This window comes from Oncorhynchus clarkii, chromosome 23 (genome assembly GCF_045791955.1).
Source record: "Oncorhynchus clarkii lewisi isolate Uvic-CL-2024 chromosome 23, UVic_Ocla_1.0, whole genome shotgun sequence".
In the NCBI taxonomy this organism is placed as follows: domain Eukaryota; kingdom Metazoa; phylum Chordata; class Actinopteri; order Salmoniformes; family Salmonidae; genus Oncorhynchus; species Oncorhynchus clarkii.
Window position 1 is genome coordinate 2,325,105 of NC_092169.1, and position 21,448 is coordinate 2,346,552.

At 43.0% G+C, this 21,448-nt stretch overlaps 1 protein-coding gene across 4 annotated transcripts in view; it reads right to left on the reverse strand.

Moving 5' to 3' along the window:
* LOC139381175 (sorbin and SH3 domain-containing protein 1) overlaps positions 1–21,448 on the reverse strand; it is a 70,379-nt gene that overhangs the window by 5,853 nt on the left and 43,078 nt on the right. For 3 of the 4 annotated variants that reach the window (XM_071124567.1, XM_071124566.1, XM_071124565.1), the window contains 12 exons: positions 21,262–21,311; positions 17,866–18,041; positions 10,888–10,964; positions 10,416–10,589; positions 5,885–5,931; positions 5,366–5,480; positions 4,796–4,921; positions 4,355–4,549; positions 3,559–4,116; positions 2,644–2,742; positions 1,809–2,005; positions 1,369–1,475 (listed from right to left, as the gene is read on the reverse strand). In XM_071124567.1, the coding sequence (XP_070980668.1) occupies positions 1,369–1,475; positions 1,809–2,005; positions 2,644–2,742; positions 3,559–4,116; positions 4,355–4,549; positions 4,796–4,921; positions 5,366–5,480; positions 5,885–5,931; positions 10,416–10,589; positions 10,888–10,964; positions 17,866–18,041; positions 21,262–21,311 (1,921 nt within the window). Of the gene's footprint in view, positions 1–1,368; positions 1,476–1,808; positions 2,006–2,643; positions 2,743–3,558; positions 4,117–4,354; positions 4,550–4,795; positions 4,922–5,365; positions 5,481–5,884; positions 5,932–10,415; positions 10,590–10,887; positions 10,965–12,336; positions 13,861–17,865; positions 18,042–21,261; positions 21,312–21,448 lie in introns of all 4 variants that reach the window. The other variant, XM_071124568.1, reaches the window with a different exon arrangement.

Below are 21,448 nucleotides of genomic sequence, written 5' to 3' on the forward strand. Positions count from 1 at the left end.
ATTTGCTTACCTTCCACGTGGCAAAGCCACTAACAGGCTATATCAACGGCAATGGTAGGCTAATCTTATTATAATGGTTGGGCAATATTCATTTGTCCATGGCTCGAACATGCAGTGCATTTTTGAAATGCAAATGCAATGTGTGTAGATAAATATTTGAAGCTCGTGGAAACATGTAATTAATGAATTTGATACCGTTCCACCTTTTCCGCTCCGGCCATTACCACGAGCCCGCCCTCCCCAATTCAGGTGCCAACAACCTCCTGTGGTTGGTTGGTTTGCTTTATGTTCATGGAACAAGAGATGCGATTTATGACATCATGCTTCTGACCCGATCCTATTTAGAAATATTGTTGTTGTTGAAAAAAAACCAAACAGATGAATTGCTTTTCATTTCATTTGATTAAAAACCAAACTTATTATAAAGATTCAACGACAATGGGTTTATGTTGAGAATGTACATGGCTATTTCTGGAGAAGTGCAAGTATGATCAGTAAGATGGCCCCATGACGTTTATAAAACGTTACATTTGGGAGCAGATTAACAGTGAGAGTGGACATTCCCCCTTTCTCTTTATATTCAATCTTTGTCCAGCTCCTGTGAAAAGTTTGGATGTGCGTAAAACCCCCCCATTGTCTAAGTTGCCTTGTCTGTATTATAAGCCCACGGGGAGTAATTATGGTGCCTGTAACTATTTAGACAGCCCCATTTTTATTCGAATTATACACTGCCTTTTTAGGCCTCATCAATAGCCTAGTGAATTTAATCTTGCTTATTGACTACGTTTGGCATGTCCATGTCCAATATACAGTAGGCCTATCCCCTACAGCCCCTACAAAACAATGTATTTCTATATTGAAGCAACGCAATTAGAACAATGTGGACTGCAAACATATTCAACGTATTTAGCAAATATGGGGGAGGCTATTTAACGACTAGGAGTTGATGACAACGCAATACATAAAAGACCGTAAATACACAACTTAAAGTGACCACATATTTAGCCATGGAGCACGTTCTGATTGGCCAGTGAGGTGTCAAGCCGCGACGCACCCACAACTTCTTTATTCATCAAGACCCAGCTACCGCCTGCTACTGCGCCACTAATTCCGGTTGTGAAAATAGCTCAAATATTTTTGACACCTGTAGCGCTACTGCCAGCGCTAAGATTGACCATTGTGTTAGGTTTGAGAAAATAGAGCCCGATGTGTTTGAACCTCCTCTATATGCCAATTTCTGAGAAACTACCCACATGGCAGTTTTACCCTCTGCTGTCACTCTGCTGTCACTCTGCTGTAACCCTATATGGATGAATGTGACTATGACCATATCTTTGGGGAATCCATCCTGAGCCCCCAGGCACATACCAACAAACCAGCCATCATCGCACTTCTCCATGACACTGACAAGATCTCCCTCCTGCAGCTCCAGCTCATCTTCATTCTGTGGCACATAACTGTACAAAGCCTGGAAACTGTAGGATAACATTACATGAAGTTAGAACTACAACCACAAAAGGACTTGATAGACATAGTATCAGAAACGAAATATGAGACGTATTTACATGACCAGGGTAGTGTTCAGTAGGCACCAAATGGTTTAAAACCAACTGAAACAGGGAGCGACTACTGGGACTCATTTTCGTTTTCTATTTGCAAAGCATTTTAAAATCTTTTCCGTGGCATGCCCTAATGAACATGACTCGGTTGAACTGGGGCCTTAAGTCAGAGTACAACAGTAAAACAGAAACCAGAGTATCCAGGGCTCAGACTAGACGTAGGGACAGACGTCAGACGGCCATACTCACATTCCACAGCTGAGACGGCTTGGCTCCGGGCTGCTGCTGTGGGACTGGGGTTGCTGGGAAATGATGAGAGATTGTTTACTGGGGTGAAGGGGGGGCAGGAGTCTGTGGAGGACAGAGTCATTGGGGTGGGGGGAGAGGGTGCTGCAGTACCTCACCGAGGTCTCGGCTATATTCATGATCTCATTACACACCGCCTCCTAGTGACAGTGGTCAGGTCAGAAGTCAGTCAGAGAAAGAATTCCCAGTCAGCCCAGAAGGAGAGATGAAGGAGTTGGGTAGAGGGGCAGGGCAGGGAGTTAGAGGGTGCACAGGAAGAAGGAAGGTAGGAGGTCCAGTGAGTAGCAAGGCAGAAAGGGAGGGATCCGTTAGAAACCAGGCAAAACCAGGAAAGTCGTGAAACACCAGAAGAGATGGTGGTGGAGTCCGGCCGAGGGGTAAGCATGGAAGAGCAAGACACTAGAGTGAGTGGCATATAGAATGAACACAGTCACAATGAACTATTAGTTCACGTCTGACACTATTCAAAAGATGATATGCACAATTAGTGGGGAGGAAAAGATGACAGCAAGGTCATGCAAGAATGCTGTCATCTTCATCTTATTGACTTGTTCTTCACAGAAACTCAGAGTAGCAGTCTAAAGCTGAGATGTGGGGTTCAGGATAAACGATTAGTTAAGTGAGGAAGTTCAGCTAAATGAACAGTGACGAGTTAAAGCAAGCGACCATCATAGATCATGATAGATAAATCCCCACCACATATTTCTTATCCAGAAATACCAGACATATTCATTTTCAAACATTATTGTCGCCCACAAAAGGCAAATCAGCACCTTACCGTGAATGAGTTAGCATTCATGTTGTTGTCCTGGATGTCAAACAACATGACAGGGCTTCTGGAGGTTCTTCCATGGTAGTCACTGTCATTCTTCAGCAGCTGTAAGAGGAACACACACATTAGACTCTATGGCTCACAAATAGGAGTTCCCCACTGGGCACAGATGTCAATTCAACGTCTATTCTACGTTGGTTCCATGTAATTTCATTGAAATTAGACGGTAAGACACAGAAACAACGTTGATTCAACCAGTGTGTACCCAGTGGGTGATGTCTGGAAGATGCGATTCATTTCCAACAGCGTGCCATAAACACAATCGTAGTGGAAGTCAATTTACACAGTTAGAAAAATCCATAGACCTATCTCTCAAACAAAAGTTATTTTCTATAAAAACATTCATACATTTGTTTCAGATTGTTCACAAACCAGTCTTAATCCTCAAATAGTAATCAAATTGGCTTCTCTATGACAATATTTTCCAATCTGATGGTATAATTGTGGGGGTCAAGAATCTGCAACCCCTCTGAATCATTCAACACATTAAAAAAAATACAATGATTTAATCATGCACGGTCACATGGTTTTCATTCCAAACACCTGAGATAAATCTTCATATGAAAACTCAATTCAACACTCAAACATGTGCATGTTAGTAGCGCACACACAAACAAAAAAAACATGCAGACCAAAATATGACACATGAGTCGTGTAAGCTCTGCTGACTGCATTGGAGGAAGGTCAACTTTAGGTCAACATTACAGTTAGTTGTCATTCACTATCTATTGCACAATTATCTATCTAGAGGCAGCAACAACGGAAACATCCTATTATTGTGGCTCATGGAGGGAAGAACTCCAGTTCTAACCACAGTGAGCCCGAGATGCAACACTGCACACCATGCAGTTGATCAGATACCTCTGCAGGGCTATTTCGCCAGCTGCCCAGGGCTTCGCGGCCAGTGCCCCTGTCTCCCTCTGCCCCCTCCCCCTCCATCAACTCCCTCTCCAGGATGCTCAAGGGGCTGGCCCCTGTCAACCAGCTCTCCAGGCCTGCCCCTCCACAGGGGCTCAGGCTGCGGGACAGACGAGGAGAGGGAGGGGAAAGAAGGAAGTCCTCCCCCTGGGGCGGGGTGAAGGTGAGGAAAGGGGTGGCCGAGCCAGGGCGGGGCGGGTAGGGCGGGGGCAGGGGGGAGGCAGAGGGGGAGGCCATGGGAGAGATGCAATAGGGGCTGCCGCAGATGGGGGGCACGGGGCTGGCAGACTTGGAGGGGGGCAGGTACTCGCCCCAGCGGTAAGACACAGAGGGGAGCGGGGGTAGAGGAGGGGTGGGGGCAGTGGGGGGGCTGGCACCCCCTATGGTCAGGGAGATCCACTCAGAGGAGATGGCATGGACCTCGGGGGATACAGAGCGGCGGGGGGAGCGGGGGAGGGGCAGGGGGGCTGTGGTGAGCCGGTTGTTACGGACACGGTTCAGCTTATAGACCAAAATGACCATCCAGAGAGAGGGGAGGACGAGGGACATAAACGGAAAGATTAAACATTACACATGAGTATGAATAAACAAAACACAAATAATAAAGTTAAAATAAATAGCAATACTAGGCCACAAAAGTAAACAAAAAAAACTGAGGCAAACTTGAAGTGTACAGGTTGTTGTATTCCTGGACAGACAGCTATACCAGAGAGTGTGTGTGTGTGGAGCGTGTCATTACCTGAGGGGAAGCATTGAGGCTGCGGTGAGGTGATTGGCCAATGGGGGGGTCTGGGTAATCCAATCCATTCTTTACTCTGGGTCGTTTGTGCACCTCTATGTAGGTGACTGGGAATATACCCTGGCGATTGGTGCCAGAGACTTTGCCCTCGTACCAGTTCTCATCGACCCTGCGAATCAGGATGATCCTCTCTCCCTGTAGACATACATCGGCATCCCAAACCATTATATAAGATAACATAGTATAACATTAAAGCAAGCACAAACTAAACACCATCAGCTCACACAAGATTTCTGATAAGCATACTGTATTTCCTGTATCCTGAAACTATGATGGTACTATGTTGCAATACTTGTGATTTCCATCTGTATTACGTAAAAAGAGGAACAAATGTTACAGCTGCTCCGAACCTCAAAACCCTTAACACCTAGTTCTTTTTACCTTTCTGAATGACATCTCCACCACCGTGTCCCCTGTAAAGTTGAAGCGTGCAATGGCCTCTCCATACTCCAGCACCTGCACTGGGGCACTCTTCTTTGGCTGGGCCTTCTCCGTGGGGGGAAGGAGCTGGAGAAAACATACACGCAAAGCCCAAAATACAAATCGGTCAATGTCAATGCTAGGATCTAGTGTCAAGTTCAGGAGGCAATCAGTCAAAGTCAATGATAGGTACTGTAACAGTGTCACATTCACGAGGGCACACTGTAGTACAACATTTTGCAACAGGAAACAAATATCTGTGCTTTTCCATGGACAAGGTGGCACCTCCCTGTTTCAAAACAGTTTCTTCCTACTGAACACGACTCCAGTGAATACCAATACTGGGCCTCTTCCACTGTTGAACTTTTCAACTGACTGGTGTCATAACCCTGAAGAATTGACTTGTGTCGTAATAACACTGCAATGACTGGTCAATTTGGCACATCAGTCTGTACCGTACTGTAGTGAGTTCCATTTTGTAACGAAAAGGTCAGAGTTCATTTTCAGCTACAATATTGTAACGGTCTGTACCTCAACATAACTCCGCGGGAAGATGCCGACTCTGCCGTGATGCTCTCCTTCAAACCAATTATTATCCACCTGTCGAATGATGTACACAATGTCTCCCTTTTGAAATGGTAACTCCCTGAAAAAGAGAGCAACAACAAACATATATGTTAGCTGTTGGATTCCACAATATGCCAAGTTAAAAATAGGAGCATTCTGTCAAAAGGCATATGAGCAATATGACAAAGGCAGAAATATGACCACACATCAACCACATGAAACATTTCACTATGAGACTCAGAATGAGGTCTACCCACATGGAAATTGCTATGTGAGAGTGGAGATGAATATAAACCACCAGCCAGCCAGCCAGCCAGCCAGCCAGCCAGCCAGCCAGTCAGTCAGTCAGTCACACGAATGCCTATATGGTACAGTAACATGATGATTACAACACACCAATGCTTATATTTTGCTTCAGCTTAACATATTTTGTGCATGTTCTTGAAATCACTCGTGAGATGTGCGTCAATGCGTTTTACCCACTTTAGAGTCTCCGCTCTGAAGTCAAACCGAGCCAGGGCTGGAGTTCTCTGTAAAACAAACAAAGCAGGGACTGTTAGAAAATAAGGATGGATAAAGGAGCCTGGACTCCCATGCCCTGTGGCATGTACTGAACATTGGTTATTCAGTTCAGGCTGGCCTTGCAGGCCAGGTTCACACAAAACTATCTTTTAATTTATCTGCACGTGAATTACTGCTGGTGGTTACAGTATATCTTTATACCCTGTAGTAAGACATAATTTATTCATAAAAGTTGAGGCACATGTCAGGCTGCAATAAACATTTGTGTTCTTCTCAAACTAACAATAACATGATAACATAATATGATTCCCGAATGTATAAAAACATAAACACTATAATCCAGAGTAACAATTTGTACTGGTCGGTAATTAGTTCAAATGCTTAAATGTTTTTGAGTGCTACATTTAACTTCTGAGCTCATCTGGTTGTTAGTTGTGCCCTTTCAGTGTCCCTGATCCACTGAGAATATTCTAGTAATGACAGGAATGAAACGACTCATGTGACTGTTTCTGTGCGGTGGTGGTAAATACTGAGCTACTGTGGACTGCAGTCAAACAGATGCCAAAAGAGCAGGCAGGCCAATCAAAATGCAGTAAATGTGTGTGTCAGGGAAAACAGAGTGAAAGGCTAGGATCATGATGATATACAGTATTTTGGGCAGATTTATTTAGCTGGTCCCTGAAAATAGAGTAGAGTAGAAAGCATACTCTTTGTTGTCCGGGTTTGGCCGGAGTAGGCCATCATTGTAAATAAGAATTTGTTCTCAACTGACGTGCCTAGTTAAATAAAAGGTTTTTAAAATTATAATTGGAAGTGTATGGTATTGTAAAAAGGTATGTTGAAACGATAAATCACAAACATATTGGGTGAAAAAAACTGTAGAACCTATATTGTGCTAACCTGTACAAAGCGTTATGTTGAACCTTGGAATGTGTTTATAGCTACAACTACTATCCCAATAGCTTCATTCATCCATATTCAGGCAAGCAAGGTCAAATCATGATGTAAGTACATTTAAATCGTTGTAGTCAGAGGAGTCATGCTCATAGGGGGCACAGGGGCACATGCCCCTCAGATTTGTACGGTTTAAAAAATTCAAACTACCCAAAAATATTTGGGGTTGTTGTTATTTCTCTGTAATACTACTAGCCATCTAGCAATTTTATGAAGTTGGCTTTAGCTCACCCAGATAGGTTCCCAATCTCCCAACCTCATAATTACAGTGCCTTCAGAAAGTATTCACACCCCTTGACTTTTTCCACATTTTGTTGTTACAAGTGGGATTAAAATGGATTTGTCATTTTTTTGTTGTCAAACTGTAACTCGGCCACTCAGGAACATTCACTGTATTCTTGGTAAGCAACTCCAGTGTAGATTTGGCCTTGTGTTTTAGGTTATTGTTCTGCTGAAAGGTGAATTCACCTCACAGTGTCTGGTGGAAAGCAGACTCAAATCAAAATGCTTGGTAAACAACAGGTGTAGACTAACAGTGAAATGCTTACTTTACAGGCCCTTCCCAACAATGCAGAAAAAAAATACAAAAACAGAAAAAGTGGAATGAACCAGGTTTTTCCTGCAGGATTTTGCCTGTGCTTAGCTCCATTCCGTTCCCAGTCCTTAACAATTACAAGCATACCCATAACATGATGCAGCCACCACTATGGTTGAAAATACAGAGAGTGGTACTCAGTAATGTGTTGTATTGGATTTAACCTAAACATACACTTTGTATTCAGGACAGAAAGTGAATTGCTTTGCCACATTTTTTGCAGTATTACTTTAATGCCTTAATGCCTTATTCTGTACCTGCTTCCTTCTTTTCACTCTGTCAATTAGGTTAGTATTGTGGAATAACTACCATGTTGATCCATCCTCAGTTTTCTCCTAGCACAGCCATTAAACTCTCTTAAAGTCACCCATTGGCCTCACGGTGAAATCCCTGAGCGATTTCCGATTTCCCTGAGCGATTTCCTTTCCAGCAACTGAGTTAGTGGAAGGACGCCTGTATCTTTGTAGTGACTGGGTGTATTGATACAGTGCTCAAATGGATATGCCAATGTCTGCTCTTTCTATTTTTACCCATCTACCAATAGGTGCCCTTCTTTGCGAAGCATTGGAAAACCTCCCTGGTCTTTGTGGTTGAATCTGTGTTTGCAATTCACTCCTCGACTGAGGGACCTTACAGATAATTGTGTGTGTGGAGTAGAGAGATTGAGGTAGTCATTCAAAAATGTTGTTAAATACTATTATTGCCAAGAGTGAGTCCATGCAACTTATTATGTAACTTGTTAAGCACATTTTAACTCCTGAACTGATTTAGGCTTGCCATTACAAATGGGTTGAATACTTATTGACTCAAGACATTTCAGCTTTTCATTTTTTATGAATTAGTTTATTAGTTATTGTTCAATTGAATCCATTTTAAAATCAGGCAGTAACACAACAAGATGTGGAAAAAGTCAAGGGTTGTGAATACTTTCTGAAGGCACTGTAGCGACCTACCAAGAAGCCATTCCAGGCTATCAATCAAGTTAAAGAAGCTATACTGAACAAAAATACTGAACAAAAATATAAATGTAAAGTGTTGGTCCCAGGTTTCATGAGCTGAAATAAAAGATCCCAGAAATCTTCCATATGCACAAAAAGCTTATTTCTCTCAAACGTTGTGCAGAAATAAGTTTACATCCCTGTTCGAGAGCCTTTCTCCTTTGCCAAGCTAATCCAGGCACCTAACAGGTGTGGCATATGAATAAACTGATTAAACAGCATGGCACAGGTGCACCTTGTGCTGGGGACAATAGAAGGCCACTCAAATGAGCAATTTTGTCACACAACACAATGCTACAGATGTCTCAAGTTGAGGGAGGGCGCGTGCAATTTCGCCCTTTTGTGGGGAAAAGCTTATTCTGATTGGCTAGGCCTGGCTCCTCAGTGGGTGGGCTTGGGCCCATGCCCTCCCAGACCCACCTATGGCTGGCACCTGCCTAGTCATGTGAAATCCATAGATTAGGGCCTAATTTATTTATTTCAAATGACTGATTTCCTTATATGAACTAACTCAGTAAAATCGTTGAAATTGTTGTATGTTGCGTTTATATTTTTTGTTCAGTATAGCTTGTCTAATTATCTTAGCTGGCATGCCTGCTAGCAAGGCTGGTATACTTAAAAAAAATGACCACCATAGACAGCTCATGATGTATGCTTAGATATGCAGAAAAATACTTATTTTTTTGACATAGAATTAAGCATAACGATTATGGCTCTAGATTGCAGGAAAAAGCTATTTCAGGTGTTTGAAAAATATTTTTGGGGTGCATGACACCCCTGGTTATAGTCATCATGGGTGTTGACCCATGTTGAACGTAATAAGCAGTAAAAAGGCAGAACAATGATTCAAGTCAGAGTTACTAATGCCCTAATCACCGTAACATCTGACTCAAATGTACAACGTTTGCTTCAACCCTTTGAAGTCTGGTTACAGCTGACAAAACCATCTGTGAAAGCAGGAACCCGACTGTCTCTCCTCCCTTCACACACAGTACAGTACACTACACACACTGGTGGATTTAGGTATAGGCGAAATGGGTAGCCTCCCAGGGCGGTATCTTGCCGGGGGCGGCACGGGGCGCCCGCACAAAATAAAAAATCGGAACGGTGACATTTGCGAGATTGGTTTTCTATAGCTCATTTGCACATCATTTCAATGATATCATATCACCATGTGGGACTGTGGGTCAATTAACCATGTCGGAGTGGGTGCCCTGATTCTAGTTTGTGAGCTAGGCAGGCTGCTGCCTGGGAAGGTCTCCCACTCAGAAGTACAAGATGGGAGGGGGGCTGGGGTAGGTAGACCTCAGGTCTCTCCACTGGAAGCCCGAGGTAGGGGGAGCGGGGGAGTCTATCAAATAGCGCACCTCTAACTTGGATTTTACTAATTGCATTAGTACTGTACAGTCACTCTACGAAATGCTACCAAATACACCACAATTCATTCATAATACTGTGAATATATTGTTTCACAGACATATTGTTGCATTTCTTTCTGGTTTGTGCGAAGTCGTTCAGAATAATATAAAACCAGTCTGCACACCACCAAGGTGAATTGGTTTAGTCTTGACTCTTGGTTGACAGTGTTGGGGGATGGGTAATGTAGTTTTGACTCTTGGTTGACAGTGTTGGGGGATCGGTAATGTATTGATGCTCGAGTGACAAATCGACACACATTTGTTTCTTGTTCTTGTTGTCTTTGTTACTTCTTTTTGATATTTGAGTCTTGTTTTTTGTAAATGTTTTTAAATGTCATGATTATTTATTTTAGTTGTTCCAAATGTCGGAATAAAAAATTACAGTTAGTGCAGAATGTTTTTTGAGTGTTTTTTTGTGGTGGGGGCTGAAGGTGGGGTTCGCCATACAAGCTAGATCCGCCACTGCGCACACACACACCAAAATAGCTGTCATTTTTTACAATGAGAGGGATGGTACTGTGTTGTACCTCTGATCCGGATTTCCTCTTGTCTGCGTCATTGATGTTGATGTTGAGCAGGTCTCCGAAACGTTCGTTAGTGATGAACTGATGGTGGGTGGGAACAATTCCCGTGTGTCGCCTCGATGCTGTGTCAGCCTCCTCCTGCTCCCTCTTCAGCCGCCGTTGCTCTTCCAAAATTTTCTGCCAGGAAACATACCATTATCTGTCATTTATTTAGCGTTTTACTTGTTTTTGAATGGCACATGAAAAGTTCTAAGGACCACAGACACTCCAAGATGGAGGATGGAAATGATAGGTAAAAGCAATTTGAATATTGGGGAAATATTTCACAGTTTTAGTATACGCTGAACAGTTTTTAGTAATATTTATTGTTCAAAAGGAGAGCGAAGCCCTATCAGATTTTGTTGAGAGAGGACAACAAAAGAAATGTTGCAGAAACAATAAACAAACCATAAAACAAACAATAAAGAAACATTACCTCTTTATCTCCATGGCGTCTCCTGACCACCTCATCCAGGCCGTCACCAAGGTCTCCTTGGGTCAAGGACTCTGAATCTAATACAAAATAAATACATCAATTATGTCCTGAAATTCTCCGAAGGCATTCAACATTTTCCCATAACAGAGTTCATCAATAGTGCTGCTTTCAATATCTATAATATTTCAATTAAAAAAAAAGAAATGTCTCTAACCCTATTGCAATACCACTATTACAATAGAGCTGTACAACGTATTTTGACAATGCAAGGGAACACTGTAAAATATAGAGCTAGACATGCTCCGAAGAAAAGGTGTCCATTGCAGTATGACAAAGGAAAGATACACACACCGAAGGGGAAAAAAAACATATTCCCACATGCACAAAAACAATAAACACAGTATGACACAGCTTTATTTAGCCTGTTTTTATGAAAAAAATACTAGAGGTGGATGGCTATAGAGAAAACAAAATACTGTACAAAACATTCAGATCAACAACAAAAAAAGTGACTTATGATATGGTTGATGTACAATGTAAATGCATATCACCCATCACCAATGAGTCATCTGATTTCCACACTGACATGTTTAATTACTTCATCCCAGTTATCCCTAACTCTATCCCTAAACTCATCTTGCTTGCCAGGCAGCCATTAGCAATAGACATTTCACCATTCCTCAAACCAAACACCATAAGAAAACCCCTATAATTACCAACCTCTGAGACATAAATCCATGTATTATTACACAGAATATACACAGGAAGTACCAATACCAGCTATAAGGAAATAAGAGGGAAGCACATAGTCTCTCTACTTGAAATTCCAGTCTTGTCAGAATGATAAAATGGAGGATGACAGACGAAAACAGACCCCTGACACAGCACATTTGCTTATGCCAAAGCTGACAAAAAACCGAAAGCACATAGCCTTGTAAAAGATATGGCAACGCATTACTTCAGGGTGTATACTGTATGCCATATGCATTGCCATAACAATAGCCTACACCAACAGTACATGGCATTTTACATGAAGATCAATACATTTTTATCTAAATGAATCCCTTTCAGCCAATCTACTTTAACACAATTCAGAGAAGTGTCATGTAGGCCTCGGACATGTATAACTCCTTAAGACGTGTCACTGAATAAATGCATTACCAAAAGTTGTCAGAATGCACTAAAGTTACAAGTGTTTTGCGATGGGTTGATGGAAAATAATGTTTGTCAGGCAAGACAATTTAACCAAACACCGCATTGTTACTGTGACACACCACACAGACAAAAAAATATATGGAAGGTGGTAGCATCACGTTGTGAAAAATACAGATAGAATGCAAAGAAGAAAAGCTTGGAGAAAAAAAAAAACACAATGAGTGGCCATAGAGATCGGCACGGGTGTGTGGGAGAAGGGACACTCAGGTGAAAATATGGAGAGGAGATAGCCACCTCTGCGGTGAGCTGCTAGCGGCTGCAGAAGATTCCCATTGGCGTCCAAGACTCCCCTATTAGTCAGGTTGTTGTCACTGTCGGACGCTGCACCTTCCCCGTTGCCCAGCTTCTCCAGCAACTCCAAGGAAGAGAGGCGCGGTGGAATGAGGGGCCTGGGATCATAGACATTTGTCTGTGACGTTTGACCTGCCATCACCTTAGTGGCTGAGAGAGTCTTTTTGGCCTGGTGAGACCGAAGAGGCCTCTTCACCCTGAACGGTGCAGGGCCCATGAGGAAGAGGTTCGAGGGGAGAGTGGAGAAGTTCTTTATTTTCTCCTGGGTAGACAGTTTGTCCTGCTGGGCCGTAGCCTGCTGCTGCCTCTCGTGCCTCCGGATAGTGGTAAAGCGGGTATAGGAGGCAGGGCAGGAGCCTTTGCACTTGCTGCTGGGTTTATGGTGGTGGTGGTTGTGGTGGTGGTGGTTGTGGAGGTGGTGGTTGTGGATGTGGTGGTTGTTTGGGGAAGCGGACGGGGTGACTGGTGCTGGGGGACTGTTTGAGGTTCTGGAGATAGTGACCTTTGGGGGTTTCTCTGTTGGTACTGGGGCTTTCTCTGTTGGTACTGGGGCTTTCTCTGTGGGGCCGTGCTGCTCTGTCTCTGACTCAGTCCCAGAGAGGGACTCGGCTCTCAGTGTGTCACTGTACTCAGAGGATCCCACCATCTCGCTGCCTGACAGAAAGGCCTTGTCTCGGGCTGCCTTGCCGTCTGTGTCCTCGAGAGGGCAGCCCTCTGTCTGCCCAGTGTGCCCTGGGACAGTGACAAGCAGCGACTCAGCCGAGACAGCGGACGCCATGAAGAGGTCGGCGGGGCTGTGGTTGTGGGTGAGGCTCTGGCCTGTGGGTAGTGTTGGCATGGAGGAGGAGCGTGTGGGAGACGGGCTGGAGCGCTGGATGATCAGCTCAAACTCTGACACCCGCGAAGACACGGTGTCCCGTCTGGGAATGTTCTCCCCTGCCTCATCCCCCTCCCCATCAGTTCCATTGACCCCCACCTTCTCGAACAGGGAGGTCAGGCTACGGACACTCCCGTGGGGGCTGGAGCCCACTGAGCAGGATGGCCTCTGGATGCTGTGCATGTTCCGGTACAGGGTGGAGAACTCAGATGTGCTCCTTCTAGTCGCAGGGCTGCCATTATTTAAACCAGCCTCAGAGTCAAGGGGGAAACCATTAGAGTTTTTGTGTGTGTTTGAGTTTAGTCCGCTCTCCTGGGCCTCTGCGCCTGTGCTCCCTGTGTATATATCCTCACAGCTGTGTGCCTTTGGGTGCCTGGCAGGCGCAGTCCTCCTGTCCTGGCTGTCAACACTAGGGGGTATCAGCTTAGGTTTGAACTTAGAGGGGAGGATTTGGGGTATGCAGGCTTTGGCAGCAGATAAGGGCTTCTTATTCTTACACTGGTAACCTAGGGCATTACTGGCAAGAACTGATCGACTATTTACAGAAGAGCATGGTGAAATTATATAGCCATTCCCACCTTGATAATCCACTGGCAAGCATGCAGGACAACAGAATAAACAGCATATTAGGTTAATGGTCACAAATTCACACACACTGAAAATAACACAGGGTCAACACATTTCTACAGTAAAGACAACGTTCATCAAAAGTTGATGAGGGAGAAAAGAACGTGATGCATTTCACATCAAGTAACAAAATGACTTTGTTATACTATTAGTAATGCCACTTGTTAAATGCTTCGTTTTAAGTGGAGAAGTGAACATGTTGATTCTGAATAGTGCTAGAAATGCATGTTAAGTGTCTTGTAATTTTCACTGGATCACTGGATGTTAATTCAATCACAATTATTCATAATTAAATGATTAGTGATCGTAAAGCAGTAACATAAAAGAAGTGAAACAACAGAAAGGGCAAAGAGCAGGGCAGTATGTCATGCATGAAATGCTATGTGATGTAATGTTGGTAAGCTTGCTGTTCGAACATCAAATTAAATAACAGATTACATTTTCAGATTACATTTTCACAGTAGCTTTGATATCAGTATAAACTAAAATGATGCAATAAAAGAGCTCATAAGAGTTCATAAGAAACACAAACTACTCTATAAGCCACCGTTGCCCATCTACGCACTACTTACGAACTAGGCCTCAGCATTGAGGATTTGGAATGCCCTTAACTTTTTGCAGCTAACCCAGAAAGCCCTTCCAACACCAGGGTCCATCACAGGACAGTCTCAAATAGAACTGTCAAAACAGCAAGGTCATACACGCCCCTGTGAGCGACTACAACATAATATTCTGGAAGACACACCTGCTGGGATGAGTAGTCATGGTTGACTCTCACCTCTGAGTAAGATATGTGCTAGTAATTCCACATACTGTATGCGCTAGTCCTACCACAGTAAAGAATGACACAACCCAGTAGGGAATGATGACACACAACCGCCACCAGCTGTTGTGATAGCAACTCTACAGGGATGTTGCCTACAGCAGTAAATGCTCATTTACATTATGCTAATGAGGCTGTCTTTTTTGGCTCAGTCACATCTACCCTCAGTATCCTGTTTAAGCAACTCCTCACTGTATAAGTTGAATACTAATGTTATTTCCATGAATATGTCATTATAGGGTGGCTTGCGAAAGTATTCACCCCCTTGGCATTTGTCCTATTTTGTTGCCTTACAACATGGAAATAAAATAGATTTTTGGACCGGTTGTATCATTTGATTTACGCAACATGCCTACCAATTTGACGATGCAAAATATTTTTTTATTGTGAAACAAACAAGAAATAAGACAAAAAAACAGAAAACTTCTGCCTGCATAACTATCCCCCACTAAAGTCAATACTTTGTAGAGTCAACTTTTGCAGCAATTTCAGATGCAAGTCTCTTGGGGTATGTCTCTATAAGCTTGGCACATCTAGCCACTGGGATTTTTGCCCATTCTTCAAGGCAAAACTGCTCCAGCTCCTTCAAGTTGGATGTGTTCCGCTGGTGTAGAGCAATCTTTAAGTCATATCACAGATGCTCAATTGGATTGAGGTCTGGGCTTTGACTAGGCCATTCTAAGACATTTAAATGTTTCCTCTTAAAAAAGTTGAGTATTGCTTTAGCAGTATGCTTAGGGTCATTGTCCTGCTGGAAGTCCCAGTCTCAAATCTCTTGAAGACTGAAACATGTTTCCCTCAGGAATTTCCCTGTATTTAGCGGCATCCATCATTCCTTCAATTCCCACCAATTTTCCAGTCCCTGTTGATGAAAAACATACCCACAGCATGATTCTGACACCACCATGCGTCACTGTGGGGATGATATTCTCTGGGTGACGAGAAGTGTTGGGTTTGCACCAGACATAGAGTTTTCCTTGATGGCCAAAAAGCTCAATTTTAGTTTAATCTAACCAGAGCACCTTCTTCCATATGTTTGGAAGAAGTCTTCCACATACCTTATTTTTTTCTTTCAGCAATGTCTTTTTTCTGGCCACTCTTCTGTAAAGCCCAGCTCTGTGGAGTGTACGGCTTAAAGTAGTCGTATGGACAGATACTCCAATCTCCACTGTGGAGCGTTGCAGCTCCTTCAGGGTTATCTTTGGTCTCTTTGTTGCCTATGATTAATGCCCTCCTTGTCTGGGCCGTGAGTTGTGGTGGGCGGCCCTCTCTTGGCAGGTTTGTTGTGGTGCCATATTCTTACCATTTTTTAAATAATGGATTTAATGGTGCTCCGTGGGATGTTCAAAGTTTCGGGTATTTTTTATAATCCAGCCCTGATCTGTACTTCTCCACAACTTTGTCCCTGACCTGTTTGGAGAGCTCCTTGGTCTTCATGGTGCCGCTTGCTTGGTGGTGCCCCTTGCTTAGTGGTGTTGCAGACTCTGGGGCCTTTCAGAACAGGTGTATATGTACTGAGATCATGTGACAGATCATGTGACACTTAGATTGCACACAGGTGGACTTTATTATGAACTAATTATGTGACTTATGAAGGTAATTGGTTGCACCAGATCTTATTTAGGTCCTTCATCGCACCACTTTTCAATTTTTTCTTTAACAAGTTATTTTTTAAATTTCACTTCACCAATTTGGACTATTTTGTGTATGTCCATTACATGAAATACAAATACAAATACATTTTAAATTATAGGTTGTAATGCAACAAAATAGGAAAAATGCCAAGGGAGGTGAATACTTTTGCAAGGCACTGTAAGGGGACGTTACAATTATAGCCACTAGAAAGGCCTGCAGGAAGCAAAGTTCTGCGACAACAAAGTGTGCCATTATTGTTTTAAAGAGCATGAAGCAGGACCACATGATGAAGCTCTCTCTGCACTTTATCTTGCTCTGTTGTAATGTACTGTAACGGAGTATCCACAGAGCTGAGGTGGTGTGTCTCTGGTAGGCCATAATGAGAGAGCGTGCTAGTCAGTTGACTTTGGCTCAAGATGACTCTGGGCAGAATTCCCTTTATAGCAGTTTCCACATTTTATGGAAAAGGGACTTCAGTCAAGACTTTTATAGGATAGGGATTTGAACTTCAGTCAAGTTATCTGGTATCTTTGTTTCACGATACAGTACTTGACAATCTAAAATAATTCTGTAGAGAACAAATATTTATTACTAATTGAGGAGCGCAGACAGCTTACATAAACTAATAATACCTCTACAAACAATACATTTGTGCATCTGGCAAAAACAAAAACAAACTCTAAACGGACTGGCGCAAAGGTTAATTCTCTTACTTTTAGACTTCAGGACTAGGCCTTGCTTGGCCAGTTGGAATTCTGGTTATGTATTGGGGCAACATTGCCACACGGTGCCCGATCTGTCCCTTCCTTTCTCCTCCCCTTCCCTCCTTTCCTCTCCCCTCCCTCACATTTCTCTCCCCTGGTCATGTGCGCAGGAATTCCATCCTCTGACCTCCCTTTGACAGCTGACTTCCCCATGCCTAACCACCCTGCTGTGTCCCTCTTGTTTATCTCACCCCTGTCTGGCCCAGCCTAGAAAACCAGAGCCCTGTTAACCCCCCCTTTCCTCCCCATTAGTCCCCTCGCCTGGACCTTTGCTCCCTGGCTTTAGAACACTCTGGAGCCCTGCCCCTAAGCCTCTCCAACGAATGCCTGGTCTGCAGAGGCAGATAACTGTAGGGTGAGGGCACAACCCAAGGTTAGCTTGATAGTCTCCATTGATTTAGCAGGAAAACCTTCAGCAGCCTAACTCTCGATGGATTTCCAAGCGGATATGGACAGTTTGGTGAAACATCCATGATATCAATGATTTAAAGAATAAACGGCTGAGAAAAGATTTATGCTGAAAGATGATTGGCCTCTGGTGTGATAACCTGAAGCAGAAACACATGTGGATTTCAACACATAGTCAAAAGGAAACACATGTATCCCTAACAGATGCTTTTAGAATCCAACATCCCAATAAGTCATTTGGTTCCATCTGAGTGGTAAAAAACCCCTTTCAGAGTCCCACTGTGAAGCCAGTTCAGTACCCCCTCTTCACTGGCAGCATGTGTGGAGTGGAATCCTACCTTTGGAGGAGGTGCTGGCATGGCGCTTGTTGATGGCCCGCAGACCTTGCAGGGGAATGTCGCCGCCCTCCAGGACGCTCTTGTAAACATGGCGGTCACATTCTGGAGCCGCTGGCTCGCCGCTGGATGATCCTTCGTCCTTCTCCACCTCGCTGTGTCCGGCCTTACACCCGGAGCTAGAGCAAAACATTGGAGAAAATATTCAACCTAAAAACAGCTTGACTCAGAAAGCCTGATTTAGGACGAGACGATATGTTCACACAGCCAGCTAGCTAGAAGAAAGCATGCAGTAATTACATGCCAGTGTTGGTAATTAAGTGCAGTTTAATTGAGTAAAACAATTAAGAGTAACATGCATTTTATGAAAAGACTTTTGTGAGTTGCCGTAGGGTTAGACTTATCTTACACATTCTGCGGTTGATTACTTGTTGATTCGGCCGTTTTGTTCATTTTTATTAGGGGAACATGAGGAGTGTAACGACTTGGACCTAGACGTAAAATAAAACAGCACTCCACTGCCCTTAACTTTGCACTCCACGGAGGCCAATGGGAGAGATTTCAAATATTATTGTCTGAACGTTCCTACATGTTACTCTGCTATGCATCTGTACTTTTTTTTTTAGGGTTACTCTACTTCAAATGCCACTGTCTCAGGAGAGGGTTTGGTGCCTCCCTGTCGTTATATTTATGCTGCCATGCATGAGTGGAGGCCATTTAAACTAACAACAATTTCCAGTAACGTAGTACATGTGGAAAAATTTAACAAAGACTGAAAACAAAGTTTTTGAGCGGAGTAAATTCAGCACAGTGAATTACTCCACCCACCCACAGTATCTCTACAGGGTAACACAACAGTAGTCTATAGTCCCATTGCAGGATATTCCACTTTCCTGTGCTGTAAATTAACAATAAAAAAACATTTGCAGACACAATAGACATCTTTGAGACCAGAAGTGAAGTACAGCGAGGCGTGAGGAGAGTAGCAGGTTTTCCCCAAATGAGTTTGGCCCTCTGACATAATGCCTGGTTTAAGTGTAGTTCCTGCAGTTGAACAATCAGAAGCACCCTCTAGTGGCCTAATGGGTGAAATGTTATGTTCATAATTAATCAACATTATTTAAAAAATGACAAAATCCAGTGTTTCTATATCAAATGGTTGTTATATTGGGATGCAAACTCAAAATTGAATACATTTCAGCTCTATACTGACATGGTACTAGTCTTATTTAAAAAAATTTAAAAAAAAACATTTACCCATAACCATGTTAAAACGACCATGTTTAAGGCCAAGAAACACTCTGTGTGACCCTGATTTAGCCCACTGCAGTAAAACATTAAGAGAAAGAGCCATGCCTCCTTTTTTTTGTTTATTTAACCCCCTCAACAATAACCTTTTTCATAGTTCTCAGAATAACCAGCCATTTGGGCTACTGCATTCATACTCAATAATAACCTGTACTTTATAGGGTACATGCAGGTATTCAAATAAGGTACCCCGTATAACACCTTGGAACCATCTCAGATGGTTTCCTGGGAAGAGTCTATGTGAGGTCATAAGACATCCCATTGCCTGAGAGGGAGCCAGTGGCCCCACAAGTAGGCTATGGAGCCTAGCTTCAGTTGCATAAGTTGCATAACTTCAGTTCTTATCTGAAGATGGTCTTACCCAACTGCATCTAACCAGCAGGCATCAATGTGATACAAACGTATTGGGGAAGAGAGTTTGATCATTAATGATGGATAATATTGCAAGGCTAAGAATAGTTTGATAGTAGCTTACCCTGTTTGTAAATGGCAATATTGGAAATATAAGCCTACTCCTGATACTATTCACATTTGATTGAGATGCTAACAATTGAATACTGTCTGTACACATGTCTGTTGCTAGCCTATCTTGAACTCAGCCAAAAATATATATGTTGGTCCCTTGTTTATACACGTCTGTATACAGTAAGCAATGTGGTATACGACAATGAGGTAAATGTGTACTAGAAAGTTCTTGAATGTAGACTAGGCGTTTCATTTCAAAGAAACCCCAGTAAACTCTCACCCCTAAACATGTGTCTCGTAACCCTTTGAGGGAAGCCTGTGGGACTTATGGCTTCATCCCAGGAGTTTACCATTTTAAACACATTTCTTAAACAGATGATAGGATTTGTACACAAGCTGCTGTGATGCAATACTTGCATCATAAACATGAATAAACATTATCAAATCAAAACCAGTTTGGGCCAATGAAGCAGTCTGATTATTTTGTAGAAAAAACATTAAAGTCATGTGCAAATGTGAATGGATGTTAACCAGAAACAGTTTTAGCATATTTTAAATGCCCATAACAACTTGGTGGCAGATGATGCGACAAGTTACTAAACACATTTCTTAGACTTTTACAAATAAATGTACAAAAAGAAAAGGGAAAAAAGTCTTTAGACTGATTTAATGCTTTCAGAAATCCATCTAGACTATTGAAATAAGTTCAAACATGCAGCATTCATAAACATTATGACATAATATAATAAGTGCACAGACAGACGTATCTGTTAATGAACTCATTCCAATACAGTGCATGGCATTATCAGTAACCTGTGTTACTTAATATCCAATGAGCTGGCCACAATTGAACGACGTCAAAGATCCTTGAGAAAATAAACTACTTAAAAAGAGTTAGGGAATATCATGCTGTGTAATCCAAATAGAAGTTTCGGGAGAGATGGGAAAGTTCCAAACAGAAATGGTGGGAGAACTTTCTGCCATTGGACCACAAGAAAATTCGCCATGGCTAGGGCTAGGATTCCTTACGTTTAATTCCAGAAACAAAATGAGCGCAAATAAATCTCTGCTGACAAAAAAACCCCAAAGAGATCAAAGTCGTAACGCTGCTGGTTTGCTTATTGATCGAACACCCACTTTCATACCAAAGTTATTCTTGCTATAAGATACAGGCTGGCGTCACACACCCACTCTGGGAGATAACGGATAAAATTACGTAGCTGTAGGGTGGAATAGAGCGGAGTTCCCTGTCTCTCTCCACTCACAAATGTCATCCAGGTTTGACTCTGGGGCTGTTTGCTTTCAGCTTGAAATAAATCGCCATATAGTAGCCATATCCCCACCACCACTACCTCCCAAAACCTCTCCAGACAGAGGACACACTGTACTGGCAGCTTTTACACTCGTTAATAGGAACCTCTCTCTTTCACTGTCCCCCCTCTCAGGAAGCAGCAGGAGTTTCCCCCCTTTCCCTAAAATGGGGAAATCTCCACAGGGTGTAAAAATGCTTAAAATCCCCTGCTGACAACACTCCTAAAAACGTGCCCTAAAACACAGACAAACACACATTTTTGGAATGGATAAGCACAAGACAGAAGCATAGAGGTAAGAGAAGCATGGACTTACTACTGCTGTAGTTCGGCGGGTGTTTCCAAGGGGCTGAAAGAGGGGGCACTCTGCAACAGACCAAACAAAGAAGTCATTGATAAATCCACAGGAAGGTCTCTTCCGACTAGAATAGAAGCAGGAGCATTAGCTGTGGTGACTGGCTCTCTTTTCTCTTTCTCGAAGTGTCTGTCTGAAGTGTCTCCAA